Below are 17,354 nucleotides of genomic sequence, written 5' to 3' on the forward strand. Positions count from 1 at the left end.
GGTACATTCCCACTTCCCAATTGGTTATGAATGCAGCATAGCTCTATAATATGTGGTCAAAGATTGCGGATAAAGTCAGTTCCTGTCTGCTTAAGGGGATGGCTCTCCCATAGGCACCAATGCAATAGCAGCTGGGTCTGGTCTACTTAGTTCATTGACCTCGTTTGTAACAGAAAAATGAGGGAGTGGGATGTCTTGCTTCCTCTTCTGTCTCTGATGTGGGTGAAAGTACTACAGTAGTCCCACATTGTTGATAAAGAAATGAGGGAGGAGTAAAAGGTTTAAGGTGACCCAGAGTAGCCTATGTACAGGCCACGCAAGAACCTACCTTCTGAATTTATAAATTAGAAATATGTATGGCAATCATTGAAAGTAAGGAACACAGTCTTTCATTGAACACAATCCCAAAGCACAAAGGCCTATTGCATACTTCAGTTTGTACACGAGATGGGGATTTAAAATAATTTTGTTAGAGGGATCTTTTCACATGGCACATATACAATTCAGTTGGCTACCTACAGTATAGGGCTATGATGTAGACCTACACTAGTACTATGTTCTGTTTTGTATGTGCTTATATAGAATAAAATAATAGAATCCACTAGAATATAATACTTTACCAATCTCTCGTGGATACACTACGAGCATCTGACCAAATGTCTCAATATTTGTTTTCAAGGATAAGCAAGATTAAAACTTGACTAATCTCTATTCTGTTCTATTCTATGGTCAAAAACCTGATCCAGCAAATGTCAGAAAAAGACCACCATACAATTGCAGATACATTAGAACTCCTACTGTAGCATGGTTAATGGTCATGGGGAAGTCAGAAAACTATTTCTTGACCATCATTTTTAGACGCGGGCTCAAATCACACTATTTGTGTGAAAGCGCACAACCAGCTAAATGTAAATTCTGCCAGCCAGGGGCTTTTTACAATCAAGGCTACTCTCTTGCATGTTGTTATGCACTGAATGATGATGAGTATTTAAATAACAGGAGAAGGGATCCTCTAAGCTTCATCCCCTAAGCTACATCTCGCAAAACCAACAAGGTTGGCAACATATCATCACATTCTTATAACATTAACATATTTAAAGTACTATATTGTGTAACATACCGTGCATTTCCTCAACTTCCACACGATACCCCATAATGAAAAAACAAAAACAGTTTGAAATATCACATTTACAAGTAAGTATTCAGACCCTTTACACAGTACTTTGTTGAAGCACCTTTGGCAGCAATTGCAGCCTCAAGTCTTCTTGGGTATGACGCTACAAGCTTGGCACACCTGTCATTGGAGAGTTTCTCCCATTCTTCTCTGCAGATTGTCTCAAGCTCTGTCGGGTTGGATGGGGTGCGTCGCTGTACAGGTATTTTCAGGTCTCTCTAGAAATGTTCGATTGGGTGCAACTCCAACAAGCACCAATGACTTTCAATTGTTCAAAGAGTCCAATGGTGGCATGCAGCTACCTGTCAGATATGTGGGAAGTGCATTCACAGGGCTGTCAGGCAAGCAGAATATGTGGATGTCTCCGTGTGGGAGCTGGGACACTCCACAACGGACTCAGTCAGGTTTGGATCAATGGGAAGGCAAGTGCAAGGAAGCTGGGATACACTGCGGGGAGTGTGGTGAATGGAAACCCCATCATAATCCTAGGTCAGGAGCAAGATGCTTATGGTGGAACTTTCAAAAAAAAAGGGAAGGCATTACTTTAATGTTCTCCGATGAATTTAATACAAATTATTTTAAGGCAAGTCCCCAGTCTTTCTAACTGGGTTCAGGAACAGAGGGGATGCAACATGATTGAGAACGGTGTGAATGCTTTTTTAAGTTGGCACCCTGGTAAAGATAAAAAACATTCTTTGGGAGGGCAAACACTCAATTTATACATAAAAAAAGAAGTCAACCAAATCAGTTATTCAAAGACAACAGAAACTGTATTTTCTTTTGTTAATTTACAAAACATTAAAATCATGTAAACTAAAAGGTCCAGTAATTGATTTACATGTTGGTCTGTATGAGCTCTGTGATTACCTGGGTTGTCTTCCTACAATATGCAAACACTTAAGTTAAAATGGTAACCTAACTATGTTTGCTTAAAATAATTTTGAGTTCAGACATATAAAAACATCTGGAAATGGTAACCTTATCCTGACCATTGAGACATTACAGCAGCGCCAACAGATAGGGTTGCATTAGAGCCATCCAGTGATTGGTGGACAAGGTACACACCAAAGGTCACCTAAAAAACAAAATCACAACACATTTACAGCATACTCACTGAATGGCCAAAACGGTAGTGAGAACAACAAACAACAAGCCTAAAAATGTATCCAAAATGGGGTCCTTCTGGGATAAGGGATACTGTATATTGAATACTCTGCTGTGTGCTTTCCTTGTCAGTTAATGCTCTTGTTTGTTTTATGTACTCTACCTACCTCTAGTCTAAGGTCAATGACATGGACCGTTGCAAATGCAGTCGACCCAGTAGTAAGTCAGATAACGTGTCATGGGATAGGGACTATCTGAAAACTCAACACACCAACCATGGAACATATTGTCACACTTTGAAATTAAACGCAACCCCCCACTGACCTTCCCCTTGCGATAGGCAGAGAGAGACAGAAGAGGCTCTTTGGTCTTGGCTCCTGTGTTCTGATCAACCCCAATCATCTGGCATCTGCCACACCGACCTGCCACCTTCACGTCATATCACAAAGAGTTGATGCAGTTAAAGATTTTTGTTGCCATTTCAGTAATACGTGTCACCATATATGAAAACCAATCTGCATCCTCACTTGGAAATGGGTATTTCCAATAATCAAGTGTGACCAATCATCTTCCTCAAATGGCTCCAATCCAGAGATGACTAAATTGGCACGAAACCGACTAACAAGCTCATGGATGTCAAGAGGCTGATGGTCAGAGGATTCCTGTCTGTCCCATAGTGGTTAGATAAACCACAAGGAACAAGAAAAAAGGCTGGCTCACATTAATCAATAACCAAAGGTTTACCTATGATGATATTTGTACATGTAATTCACTAGGCCTACATACTGAATAATTTAGTATGTCACAAATTCCAAATGTGCTCCACCAGGAATGTGTGAGGCCCGCAGGCAATATAACATGTTATACTATACCTGCTGGTGATGTGTCTCTGAAGCAAATCAACACTGGCATGGTTGATCATTAAGTACTGGGCTTCATTCACCAAGGAGAGGGCAGTGGACGAGACCCCTGGGGCAATGACAAAAAAGTGGAAATCATTATGAATTAAAGAGACCAAAGACATCCCATTGGGGTAAAGCAATAGATTTTTACAGACAATAGGAATTACTGAAGAAACCATTATGATGGATACCCTAGTATGGTATCTGAACTTGAGTTTACCAAGGACATCTCCCTTTCACCTTTTTCATGGCCCTTTTTCATGTTGCGAATGAAATCAGGACTTTGCCTTATCAGACGACAAGGCTGTCCAAGAAACTCTGAGAGCCATGATGCAGCTTCATCGCCACAATCTACTGTTTGCACCCTTGGGAAAGAGAGAATACAATAACAACCACTACAACATTTCTGAATCAAGGTGATGGTCAAATACAGTGCCTTGCAAAAGCATTCATCCCCCTTGGTGTTTTTCCTGAAGTCAATGTGGCAGACTTCTGGTAGACCAATGACTATGAAAAAAAATGGATCATAATAAATACTGTATGTCATTCCCGACACTGATCATACATGTCTTTCAAGCCTACTCTATAGATTTTCTACAATGACATAGCTAGTGGTTTACTTATTATTATAATATATTTTTTTTCAACTCACCGGTCACCACACAACTTGCTTTGACACACACCATGAATCTGGTGGGGCTCATTGTGGTTTTCCAAAGGGACAGAAATTGTGTCCATTCCTGAAAGATAAGAGGTAGATGTATGACTGAAATGTATGTGAGCGACGCTGCTGAATAAAGACTCCTAGATTGTCACAAAAAAAAAGACTATATATTTATAATGTCTGACCTGATGCCTGCAGGAGCAGTGTGTTCGAGGGCAAGTAGATCTGTGGATGAATGAGGCATAAGCGTGGTTCTCTCTTTTGGTTCAGACACACTCCATTACCATTCACCACCATCCAGCCCCGGTCATGGAGCAGTCCCAGAGGGCACACTGGCCAGTCAGTCACCTGCATAACCACACATCACAATTAAAAAATTGATTCAGTATACTGATAGGCACACGCATTGCAATTGTGTTTAGTTGATGAAATAGTCATTCTTACCACAAATATCCAACAACAGGTAGATCTCTGTGACTTTTATACAAATATAACATGGGTATTGGAGAATGATCATCATTTGCATTGTAGATTTAAATGAGAGCAAAACAATACTGAAATAGAAATGTGCACAAACCTCAAACGCTGCACAGGATTTGATTGGATATATGTATATATTAGTCAGATACTGGGCCTTCCCTTGGCTCTTTGCTTCCTTGGTGATGGCCTTGCCTCCACATTCGTTCACAATTGGATCTGTAGAGGCATGCTCTCTATTGTCTATGTGTTTAGTTTCCCCATTGGTAAGCACAGTAAGCAGACACTGACTGGAACCTCGAGAAGAGGTGTTCGATTTCAGTCTGTCTAGTTTCACTTGGTCCACTTCGACTGGTTTCTCCACAAAGCAGTCCACGATGAAGTTCAACAAGTTTTGGCAGTCCCGGAAGGTTGACATGTAGCCGAAGGATACGCGTACAGATCCTGTTGGACGACCATCAACCAGGTCTACGTCGTCTCCACAGACATGACCCGCCTTGAAGAAAACAGGAGAGGACAACAGTATATTTAGGATCAATAATTATCTTCATCGTCTTTTATCGTCTTTTGCACAAACACATGCGCAATGCCACCTCAAATTCACCACGCACCTGTAGGTTGCTCTTCACGTCTTGATTGGTGGTGCCAAGGAAGAGCTGACAGGCACCGGTGTTGCAGAAGCAACCTGTCCGCACATGGATATTGAAAAGACTAGCCAGCTTGTCCACCTGAGAAGAGGAAAAGGAAAATGGTTAGAAATGTTTATCAATAAGAGACATTTATTTTATTGCATTCATAATACCCAGGCTATGTTCATTATGAATTGACTTGGTAATGTCCTCTTTCACATGTGTTTGTATGTGCAAAATTACTAAATGCAAATACTGTAGGGTGCAGTGCATCAAATAGGCTCATTTGAGTGAACCTGAGAGTATCCAACTATTTGTCCGTGACAGTCCGTCAAGTTGAAGTTGAGGATGGCTCCCTGCGTGCTCGGGTTCTCAAACTCGCTGTCGGAGTATATCTGAGCAACTGGCTGTCCGTTGCCATGGCAAAGGCTAGACAGCAACATGTAAGTATAGCGTGCTAAACCAAATGTATGCAGCTGGACCTTGTCCATGCCTCCTGAAGGCGAAAACAAGGAAACAATACAATAGTTTAATAAGGTTTTATTGACTCAATTCAATCTCTGTAGAATATTGGTCCATATATATTGATGTTCAAAAGATTTGTCATATTGATGTAATGAACAACCACTCGACCAATTGAATTATTTTGAATGCATAGGTCTTACTTTGACACTTAGTGTAATGGCAGATGATACTGATGCATTATATGAGCAACTTCGCTTTGTTTCATCCGTGCCTTTAAAATATTCATATGTATATACCTGTGAGTTTGTGTAGAGTGTCAAAACTATGATTTAGAGCAATGACGTCCAGGAAAGCGATGGTGCCATCTTCAAACCTTAAATCAGACGACAAACAAGGTTTATCACCCCCCCCCAAAAAAAATCAAATACAATACAATGTTATCCTCTCTAAGCCAGGCTCATTCAACTTCATAAAGAATGTGTGTGCATTCACATCCACAATATAATTTCAAGGCTCATGGAACAGTTTACCGGTTAGCCATATTGGATGTTGGCACGTAATAGTTCTCCCCCGCTAGGTAGGCCGCTGCTGTCCCCCCACCAAAGTATGCTTTTCTTAGGAGGGAAGCTGTGTCATTCCGGACCAGAAGAGCCCCTAAACCTGTGGGGAAGCCAAACATCTTATAGAAGGAGAAGGGAACAAAGTCCGCTGGGTGCTCCTGCAAATCCAGAGGAGAGCAGCTGGCAAAAGAGGCAGCATCCAGCAGGACAAACCACCGGCCGTGGCTGTCACACGCTGGGTAGAGCTTCCTCGCCTGGATGCCCCTCACGTAACCCAGGGAGTACTTTCTGCCAGAGAAATTGCTCTGTGCTGGATAACAGAAGAGGTGTGGTGTCTGGCAACTGCTGCATTCACTCTGGGCTACATCTCTGGCTCTGGCCTCTATCTCCTCGGGGGAGACAGGTAGAGAAACCACTCCCAGTGCTGAAGTAACTCCTCTGATGCCGACCACCGAGGTATGGTTATCAGTCAGATAGCAGAACTGACTGGCTGGCTCCGTAGCAGTGGGAGGCCTCCAGGGAAAGCTCTCAGCGACTAATTTGAGAGCTGCCGTACAGCCAGAGGTGAAAATCACAGAGTATTTGTCAGGAGTGGTGTTAAAATGCTGCAATATCCTGCAAGAAAATACATTTCTGTTCAGGACATATCCTCAATAGCCGGGCACAAATGTGTTCACATAGTCACATTCATTCGGGTGGAATAATGATGAGAACTTCTTTCTGCGAAAGGAGAGGCTTTAGCTACCTGTATCTGACATTCTCTACTGTGTCATGCGTCAGTCTACTGCTGGGGTTATGGCTGTGAGGGTTGCCTAAAGACAAAAATATTAAAAGAATATTAAAATCAGGATACAGGAGTATTCATATATACAGTTGAAGTCAGAAGTTTACATACACCTTAGCCAAATACATTTAAAGTCAGTTTTTCACAATTCCTGACATTTAATCCTAGTAAAAATCCCCTGTCTTAGGTCAGTTAGGATCACCACTTTATTTTAAGAATGTGAAATATCAGAATAATAGTTGAGAGAATGATTTATTTCAGCTTTTATTTATTTCATCACATTCCCAGTGGGTCAGAAGTGTTCATGCACTCAATTAGTATTTGGAAGCATTGCCTTTAAATTGTTTAACTTAGGTCAAATGTTTCAGATAGCCTTCCACAAGCTTCCCACAATAAGTTGGGTGAATTTTGGCCCATTCCTCCTGACAGAGCTGGTGTAACTGAGGCAGGTTTGTAGGCCTCCTTGCTCGCACAAGCTTTTTCAGTTCTGCCCAAAAATCTTCTATTGAATTGAGGTCAGGGCTTTATGATGATCTCTCCAATACCTCGACTTTGTTGTCCTTGAGCCATTTAGCCACAACTTTGGACGTATGCTTGGGGTCATTGTACATTTAGAAGACCCATTTGCGACCCAAGCTTTAACTTCCTGACTGATGTCTTGAGATGTTGCTTCAATATATCCACATAATTTTCCATCCTCATGATGCCATCTATTTTGTGAAGAGCACCAGTCCCTCCTGCAGCAAAGCACCCCCACAACATGATGCTGCCACAGCCGTGCTTCACGGTTGGGATAGTGCTTTTCGGCATGCTAACCTACCCCTTTATCCTCCAAAAATAACGATGGTCATTATGGCCAAATAGTTCTATTTTTGTTTCATCAGACCAGATGTGTCCCCATGTGCAGTTGCAAACCGTAGTCTGGCTTTTTTATGGCAGTTTTGGAGCAGTGGCTTCTTCCTTGCTGAGCGGCCTTTCAGGTTATGTCGAAATAGGACTCCTTTTACTGTGGATATAGATACTTTTGTACCTGTTTCCTAAAGCATCTTCACAAGGTCCTTTGCTGTTGTTCTGGGATTGATTTGCACTTTTCGCACCAAAGTACGTTCATCTCTAGGAGACAGAAGGCGTCTCCTTCCTGAGTGGTATGCCAGCTGCGTGGTCCCATGGTGTTGATACTTGCGTACTATTGTTTGTACAGATGAACGTGGTACCTTCAGGCGTTTGGAAATGGCTCCCAATGAAGAATCAAACTTGTGCAGGTCTATAATTGTTTTTCTGAGGTCTTGGCTGATTTCTTTTGATTTTGCCATGATGTCAAGCAAAGAGGCACTGAGTTTGAAGGTAGGCCTTGAAATACATCCACAGGTACACCTCCAATTGACTCAAATTATGTCAATTAGCCTATCAGAAGCTTCTAAAGCCATGACATAAATTTCTGGAATTTTCCAAGCTGTTTAAAGGCACAGTCAACTTAGTGTATGTAAACTTCTGACCCACTGGAATTGTGACACAGTGAAGTATAAGTGAAATAATCTGTCTGTAAACAATTGTTGTAAAAATTACTTGTGTTATCCGCAAAGTAGATGTCCTAACCAACTTGCCAAAACTATAGTTTTTTTAACAATACATTTGTGGAGTGGTTGAAAAACAAGTTTTAATGACTCCAATCTAAGTGTATGCAAACTTCCAACTTCAACTGATTATATATATATATATATATATATATATATATATATATAAATAAACAAACAAACAGAAAACAAAGGCAAGTACGATGGAATACCAGCCTTTGAAAAGAGGTTAATAGAGGACCCGGCAGCCTATTTAATTGATGTGGCGCAACAACAGTCTCAGAGTAGGTTCAGGTGCAAAAATAGGAGGCATTTATTTACAGTGCAGGAAGTGCTGAAGAAGACTGGATACAACATTGAGTATTTAAAAAGTGTATTAGGAAAAATAGTTGACAAAAATACTTTTTTGAAAAAAAAATTAAACACAGCGCAAAACACCCATGAACTCACACATCTGAGTTTGGCAGAGGTAAAGAGCATAGGGCCTAGTGGTTAAGAGCGTAGGACCAGTAATTGACAGGTCGCTGGTTTGAATCTCTGAGATGACGAGGTGAAGAATCTGTCGATGTGCCCTTGTGCAAGGCACGTAACCGTAATTGCTCCTGCAAGTTGCTATGGATAACAGCATCTGCTAAATGACTCAAATGTTACCTCAACAAACAGCTCTCCATGAACACGGAGAACAGGGATCCTAAAAGGACCTGCCCTAACCTGGCATACAACTTTAAACAGGTCAATTCTCAATAGACAGTGTTAATAATACGCTTGAATGGTAATACAATTGACATGCAATGGCCAATACTTAACTCCTTAATGAAAACAAGGGCATCATTTACATAAACAGTCCAAAAATGTATGTAGCAATTCCAGATTGCCCCTTTAATAGAATTGTCTCTTTTTCTTTTTTTTTACACTTAACAACTCAGCACATTATCAGTTGAATCTAATTATATTTGGTATGTGAGGAAAAACTCACCATATACATTCCTGGAGATATCCTGATAGAATTCTCTCACCAGTGACTCAGGGTATAGCGTTGTTCCAGCATGATCCAGGTATGTAATGCCTGTCAAAAAAGTTGGTTTTGGAATTTGAGAAATCTTAGGAATGAGTTTCTTCGTGGATAATCACTTATGTGCATTGAATAACAACACTTGCACCACTTAGTGGTAAGTGGACGTATTGCCATAAGCACACAACAACAAAAACAGTCGTCCTGTGTTACAATGTGTCGCGCCGGTTTGCGTTGAATTAGCATAAGTTGATTTACTAACTTTAAAATACGTTTGGCGCTGTGATTGAATCCCCACGCAAAAGTACTGTACCTTTAGTCCTTGAGAACTCCCGTTCTATTACGTCTTTGAAGTCATTTTTATAACCGTAATGACTCCAAACTTCCTCGAAGCTCTCAAACGTGCACAGTTGATTAAAATTCAACGACTCCTTCTCCGTGGCCTCTTGCAGTGGCATTTTTGCGTCTACCTACCTAAAATGTGACTTTGAAGTTCGGTCTACAACGTAACTTGCACATGACAGTAGTGGTAGCTAAGAGACAAACACTTACTCATTGACAAAAGTTATAAGTCCACACTGCATCTCTGACGGACAGTAACAGTCATTTGTATCTTAACGAGTTACCTCGCGTTCCTCAGTTCAACAGATCTCGATTAGGGGACTGAGGTCTATGACAGAGATAGCAGGAAATGGAATACAACTTCAACTACAGTACGTATGGAAGTGGACTGAGACTGTCAATAGGGGGCAATAAGTGAGCAAAACACATTACTGGCTAATGAAAATGAAATATTGTTGCTGTTATCAATGATTTAGTGTGTTAACCAGAACAATTCAAATTCCTATTCAGTCAAGACCAATTATTTAAATGATTTCTTCATTGGCCGTGTGCAAACATAGGCAGGAAATGCCAACAACAAACAGTGAGCCATCATGCTCATGCATTCCAAAACAAATAATGAAGAAAAGCATTGTACGTTTGAATTTGGTTAAGTTAGTGTGGGGAAATGATTGTTATCGATATCCTGGCATTGCCAACTTAGATGGAAACCTACTGAGGATAGTAGCTGACTCTAGACACTCCTGTCATATCTTTAATCTGAGCCTCGAGGAAAGTGTTTGTCTTCAGGCATCAAATCAAATTGTATTCCTCACATCAGCCGAATACAACAAGTGTAGACCTTACAGTGAAATGCTTACTTACGAACCCCTAACCAACAATGCAGTTAAAAAAATATATGGATAAGAATAAGAGATAAAAGTAACAAATAATTAAAGGGCAGCAGTAAAATAACAATAGCGAGACTATATACAGAGGGGTACCAATACAGAGTCAATGTGCGGGGGCACCGGTTAGTTGTGGTAGTATGTGCATGTAGGTAGAGTTATTAAAGTGACTATGCATAGATTTGGCATGGAGGGAAGCCAAAGTCATTCTGCTACCCAAGAATAGTAAAGCGGTCTTTACTGGTTCTTAAAGCTGACCTATCAGCTTGCTGCCAGCTCTTAGCAAACTGTTGGAAAATAAATGTGTTTGACCAAATACAATGCTATTTCTCTGTGAACAAATTAATAACAGACTTTCAGCATGCTTATAGAGAAGGGCACTCAACATGTACTGCACTGACACAAATGTCAGATGAGAAGATTGTGGGAGCAGTACTGTACAGCCTTTGATATTATTGACCATGTTTTTGAAAAAAAGTTATGTGTTATGGCCTTTCAACCTCTGCCATGTCATGGATTCAGAGCTATCTATCAAATACAACACAGAGTGTTTTCTTTAATGGAAGCTTCTCTGATGTAAACATGTGAATTATGGTGTATCACAGGACAGCTCTCTTGGCCCTCTACTCTTTTCTATTTTTTACCAATGACCTGCCACTGGCATTAAGCGAATCCTATGTGTCCATGCCAATGATTCAACCCTGTATGTGTCAGACACCACAGCGAGTGAAATCACTGCAACACTAAACAAAAAGTTGCAGTCAGTTTTAGAATGGGTGGCCGGTAATAAACTGGTCCTGGACATCTATAAAACTAAGAGCATTATATGTTGTACAAATCATTCCCTAAGTTCTAGACCTCAGCTGAATCTGGTACTGAATGGTCTGGCTCTTGAGCAAGTTGAGGAGACTAAATTACTTGGTGTTACCTTAAATTGTAAACTGTCATGATTAAAACACCACACTCCACAAAGCAGATCCTGCAGGATCTAGTTTTAGCTTATCTTGATTGTTGGCCAGTCATATGGTCAAGTGCTGCAAAGAAGGACCTACTTAAGCTGCAGCTGGCCCAGAACAGAGCGGCATGTTTTGCTCTTTATTGTAATCACGGGGCTAATATCAATATGCATGCCAGTCTCTCTTGGCTAAGAGTTCAGGAAACACTGACTGCATTGCTTCTTGTTTCTATAAGAAACATTAATACTGTTTGTACATTGAACTTAAACAAACACAAATACCCCACCAGGCATACCACCAGGGGTCTTTTCACAGTCCCCAGGTCCAGAACAAATTCAAGGAAACATACTGTATTATACAGACACATGATTGCATGGAACTCCCTTCCATCCCATATAGAGCAAGTGGACAGCAAACCTGATAAAATAAACAATTAATAAAGCAATACCTCACGGCACAACGCCTCTTCCCCATGTGACCTACTTTTTGTGTGTTTATACTGACGTACACTACCGGTCAAAAGTTTTTAGAACACCTACTCATTCAAGGGTTTTTATTTATTTGTACTATTTTCTAATTTGTAGATTAATAGTGAAGATAGAAACTATGAAATAACACATATGGAATCATGTAGAAACCAGAAAAGTGTTAAACAAATCTAAATATATTTGAGATTCTTCAAATAGCCACCCTTTACCTTGATGACATCTTTGCACACTTGGCATTCTCTCAACCAGTATTACCTGGAATGCTTTTCCAACAGTCTTGAAGGAGTTCCCACATATGCTGAGCACTTGTTTGCTGCTTTTCATTCACTCTGCGGTCAGACTCATCCCAAACCATCTAAATTTGGTTGAGGTCAGGAGATTGTGGAGGCCAGGTCATCTGATGCAGCACTCCATCACTCTCCTTCTTGGTCAAATAGCCCTTGCAAAGCCTAGATATGTGTTTGGTCATTGTCCTGTTGAAAAACTAATGATAGTACCAGTAAGCCCAAACCAGATGGGATGGCATATCGCTGCAGAATGCTGTGGTAGCCATGTTGGTTAAGTGTGCCTTTAATTCCAAATAAATCACAGGCAGTGTCACCAGCAAAGCACCCCCACACCATAACACCTCCTCCTCCATGCTTTACATGCAGAGATCATCCCTTCACACACACCGTATCTTACAAAGACACGGCGGTTGGAACCAAAAATCTCAAATTTGGACTCCAGACCAAAGGACCAATTTCCACCAGTTTACAAGGAGTGAATTTACAATACAATACAAGGAGTGAATTTAAATGCAAGTCAAGAATGTGCATAAACATAAGAGAAAATAATAGGCAATTTGCAATTCTATTTCTTGAAAGATCCATAAATAAAAAATGTTTGGCTATTTTGAACAGTCAGTGGTCTTTCACTAGGCAATGCCATCAAAATAGGTCATAACCGGATAAACGTGAAGAAGCTTGGTGCTTATATCTGCAAGATTAAATCGTTTTTTTTTGTTGGAAGGGTCAGAGGTGAGGGTCTTGAAGATGCAGGCTTTATTCTGTTTTGTCATACATTCACAACATCACAACTATTTATGGGTCAATATGTCTTCACCATGCTGCCTGTGTAGCAGCTCCTTAGCACCTCCTTGCCTTCAGTTTCATTCACATATGATTACTAAAGAACTGACGCGCGCGCACACACACACACACACACACACACACACACACACACACACACACACACACACACACACACACACACACACACACACACACACACACACACACACACACACAGACACATTCATGTTGTGATGTCTATACACAGAAATGCAATATTGTTAATTGTCACTCATGTTACTCATGCATGAAAGCTGTTTTTTTTAATCACTTGGGTGCAATTTTCACATTTTTACACTAAGCAAAACAATCTGTAACACTTTGCTATAGTTGTCCTTATGCATGCATTCATAAAGCTTTTTTAACAGCTATATAACACATTATAACATTTGTCATAAGCTATCATAAGCAGTTTTAAATAGTTGAGTCACTGGATATAATGGGTGTTAAAAATGACTCTTCATCCTGTTGTCATATGCTCTAAAGCCAACTGTTAATAGAAACTGCTGTTATACAGTCTGCATGACAACTAATGTCATATGTTATTACGTGCTACATAAGTCTACATAACAGATGTTATGTAATTTACCAACCTCTGTGTCACATTATTACATTGAATGGAATGATGGGCATCATAACCATGTCATATGCCCTTATAGAGTGTGCACAGACACCTTAAGTAAAGTGACATAAATTTGAGGTGTTATAAAACAGTTATGAATGTGCTTATACCACAGGATGAGTTGAGAGTATTACAAAACTGTACCATTCAAAGGAACTCTGAGAATTATGAGCAAATTGGAACGCAGATGTACTTACAATGTTTTTTTATTTAAAAAAGGACAAATAATACCGACAACTTGCCAAAAATAACACAAAAATGTTGAAATGAAATGGAAGCAAATAGAATTGTACAAAAACAATCAACGTTGCTGGGGCACAACAGGATTTGTGACAGCTGTGAAAAAAGGTAAGATGTGCAGGCTACAATAACAATGACAGTTTATTAAAAAAAGGGTAGGTAACAGACTAGATACGCCTGCTACGTTAGCTTAATGACTAGGTAACTAGGAACAGTGTCTGAGAGCCCTGCTCTACACAGTCCAAACAATGTTTGGTGTTTTGTTAGATAGTATTGCCACTAGCTAGCCATTCACACCCGTAGTGGCACAACATGAGCACGAGCTGCCCCACTGTGCCCCCAACTATGCATAGCTAGGATGGCGGATTCTACAGAGTGTGGCTAGCTACTATCCAAAATAAACAACAACAAAATCTAACGTTAGTGGTAGAAGATGCTGTGCAGAAAGCCCACCCGTCTGGAGCTGAAGTTGGATGACCCGGAGGAGTTGGAGAGTGTCAAGAAAGAGCTTGAGAGTCGGAAGAAACAGCGAGATGAGGTGGATGTTGTTGGCATGGCGATGTCGAGTGACATGGTGGGAGCCGGTAGTGGAACAGGGGATGGGAAGACACGGGAACAGATGATCAATGAGAGAATAGGCTAATTAGCCCCATCCTAAACCCAACACCTTGCCATCGCCTTTTGGAAACCTGCAATTTTGGGTTCCTAATGGACACATTACAGACAGCTAAAATGGTTGGCCCCTATAGCAGTGGTGTGTGGTTGGCACCGTGACTGTGCTCTTGACATGGTCAGGGGTATTTGTTTACCTGAGAAGTATATCTCTACAAAGAAATGTGTACTTTGAGGATCATATTGCATTCATAAGTCTAAAGTAATGTTGCTGCATTTACCTGAAAAATTATGACTTGCGATGCAAAGGGTGGCCTTTTGTACAATGTCATGTTTGATGGCAGTGGTCGTGTACAATGGTTTCCCTCCTTTATTACAAACATCCAGACTTGGTAGCATCTGTGGAAAGATGGATTAACTGAATGGACTTTAACTAAATCAGTCATTAATTACAATGGTATGATTGTACTTTTATTTGCCTTCAAGGCCACATTATGTCAAGGACAGGAGACTGCAACAGAATCAAACAAATACAGTTCTTGAATGATAAAAAAAACAATGCATAGCTAGCAAGCAAGAGATAGTGGTGCTAGCTAACTTAGCTAATTGTCGCCCAACTTCGGACAACCCCAAACTTCGGATGCCCTCTAGCGATTGGAGGGCTAAATCACCTCAAGCTCCAAATTTAATTTGTCTGGAAAATAACAATAATGTATATGTGCAGACTGTGGTTACTACATGCCGCACCCACTAGATGCTGCACCCACTATGCACCACTTACTACATACCGCGCCCACAGCCATTGAGGCAGCTAGCGCTGTCTCTGGCCAACACTCCAGCACAGTAGGTGGCGGTAATGCACCAACGGTGGATGCCAACCGCTGAAAAACCCCACCACGAAGAAGGAGGCTGCTAGTTAGCTAGGGGACAAGGTACACAGTGTCCTTCGCCCTCACCTGAAAGCACCTGGCTGTGAATGATTACCACTGCTACACCTGGCTATCAGTGGAGCCTTTTCTGGCAATGAAACAGTTAATTCAGCCTCATTTACTGCCTTTCAAAAAAACATAGCTGATATGGCTGACTTGCTTAAACAAATTTTGTTTCTACTGACAATTGAGATGTACACACTATGGCATCAGGGGATGACGAGCGGATAAAAGGCCATCCTTAATTTCGATTAAGACATTAATGAGCGAACTAGGATGGATGTAGTCAATATAACTATTTGTTCAGCACTTTTGAAATGTACAGCACCAGACTTCAGAACAAGGGCCATTCTTACAGTATTCTCCCTGTACACCAAGTCAGAACTGCAGGATAAATAAAGGGGGCATATGAGCAGCTCTTACAATATTTGATGATTACATTTCTTTAAAACAGGCTATAGGCTACATGTGCACCACCAAGTCAGAATAGTAGGCTAAGTTATCAGGTGGAAAGGGGCCAAATTATTAGGGTGAGACACATTGGTTACTAACAGCTTACTAGACAACATACACTTGATATTTCTTTATTAGCTACAGTATACATATCACCATAGCATATTACATAATTTTTGCAGAAGCACACAAGACATTTTTGAACTCACCTTGTTGTCCTGTGCTCACTTGAACAGGAAGTTGGCGCGGCGGTCCTTGTCATCAAACTTTGTCATCAAAGTCTGGCATTCTTTGGATTTATGGTGCTTTCAAGACAACTGGGAACTCTCAGGTTGAATCATGACGCAAGTGATCTTATGGTCGGAGCTCTTGAAAGAGCCCCGAGTTCCCGACTTGGAATTCCGAGTTGGATGACTGTTCAAAAAGTATTTTCCCAGTCGGAGCTAGTTTTTTCCTGGGTTCCCAGTTGTCTTGAACTCACTTGCAGTTAGCTACTGATTCATTCCAAACTACTCATTGTTGAATTTGCAATTTCCAACTTGTGTAATTTTTTTGTCCAATGGCCAATGAGCACTCGGCTCCCAAGTGGCACAATGGTCTAAGGCACTACCCTTGGGGCGGCAGTAGCCTAGTGGCTAGAGCATTGGACTAGCAACCGAAAGTTTGCACGTTCAAATCCCCGAGCTGACAAGGTACAAATCTATCATTCTGCCCCTGAACAAGGCCGTTAACCCACTATTCATAGGCTGTCATTGAAAATAAGAATTTGGTCTTAACTGACTTGCCTAGTTAAATAAAAGTTAAACTGATAAACTGGTGTGTCACATCCAGCAGTAATTGGGAGTCCCATAGGGCGGCACACAATTGGCCCAGCATCATCTGGGTTTGGCTGGGGTAGGCCATCATTGTAAATTAGGATTTGTTCGTAACTGACTTGCCTAGTTAAATAAAGGTTAAATTAAACAAAAAAAATATGTAGCATGTAATAACACACTACATAAGCTGTCAAGCAGACTGTGTAATAGCAGTTATTAATAACAGTTGGCATTATAGCATATGGCAGAGTGTGGGGTGCATGGGGACAGTCAGATGGGCTGAAGCCATGAGCTGGAGGTGATTGATATCGCTTATGTGAGGGGGAGAGCTAGACTATGCGGCGCCAGCCAGACATAAACAACAACACACACGCTGGAAATTAGTCCCACTGCGCCCACATCTGGTGGATTCTATAACACTAGAGACTGCTTGTTCCCTCGACTGCTGCTATCAGCCAGACGTCCAGATAGGTCAACACCCTAAGCCCCTGAGCCACCACCAAAAACTAGTGGGCTATCGCTTCGTAATGGACCTCAGAAACCTCCTGACTGA

The 17,354-nt window shown here is 41.1% G+C and overlaps 2 protein-coding genes across 4 annotated transcripts; one reads left to right on the forward strand and one right to left on the reverse strand.

Moving 5' to 3' along the window:
• Positions 1–362: 362 nt before the first annotated feature.
• LOC135510848 (molybdenum cofactor sulfurase-like) lies at positions 363–10,053 on the reverse strand. 3 transcript variants are annotated; one of them, XM_064932134.1, is made up of 15 exons: positions 9,898–10,053; positions 9,310–9,399; positions 6,721–6,787; positions 5,946–6,590; positions 5,712–5,788; positions 5,247–5,446; positions 4,933–5,049; positions 4,422–4,817; positions 4,030–4,192; positions 3,833–3,920; positions 3,421–3,545; positions 3,151–3,247; positions 2,806–2,944; positions 2,603–2,707; positions 363–2,249 (listed from the first exon to the last, which is right to left on the reverse strand). In XM_064932134.1, the coding sequence occupies exons 1-15, from the start codon at positions 9,899–9,901 to the stop codon at positions 2,154–2,156; spliced, it is 2,409 nt and encodes an 802-aa protein (XP_064788206.1). In that variant the 5' UTR covers positions 9,902–10,053; the 3' UTR covers positions 363–2,153. The 3 variants fall into 3 exon arrangements, 2 of the variants coding, with proteins under 2 accessions (XP_064788206.1, XP_064788205.1); XM_064932133.1 differs by having other exon boundaries at positions 364–2,249; positions 9,659–10,053; XR_010451170.1 differs by lacking the exons at positions 363–2,249; positions 2,603–2,707 and having other exon boundaries at positions 2,851–2,944; positions 3,401–3,545; positions 9,659–10,053.
• Positions 10,054–14,395: 4,342 nt separating this feature from the next.
• Positions 14,396–14,723, forward strand: LOC135510102 (anaphase-promoting complex subunit CDC26-like). The gene is given in 2 exon segments (XM_064930889.1): positions 14,396–14,632; positions 14,634–14,723. Coding segments are annotated over 2 exon segments (297 nt in total). The 5' UTR covers positions 14,396–14,425.
• The last annotated feature ends 2,631 nt before the right edge of the window (positions 14,724–17,354 follow it).

This window comes from Oncorhynchus masou, chromosome 23, assembly GCF_036934945.1.
Source record: "Oncorhynchus masou masou isolate Uvic2021 chromosome 23, UVic_Omas_1.1, whole genome shotgun sequence".
Taxonomy (NCBI): domain Eukaryota; kingdom Metazoa; phylum Chordata; class Actinopteri; order Salmoniformes; family Salmonidae; genus Oncorhynchus; species Oncorhynchus masou.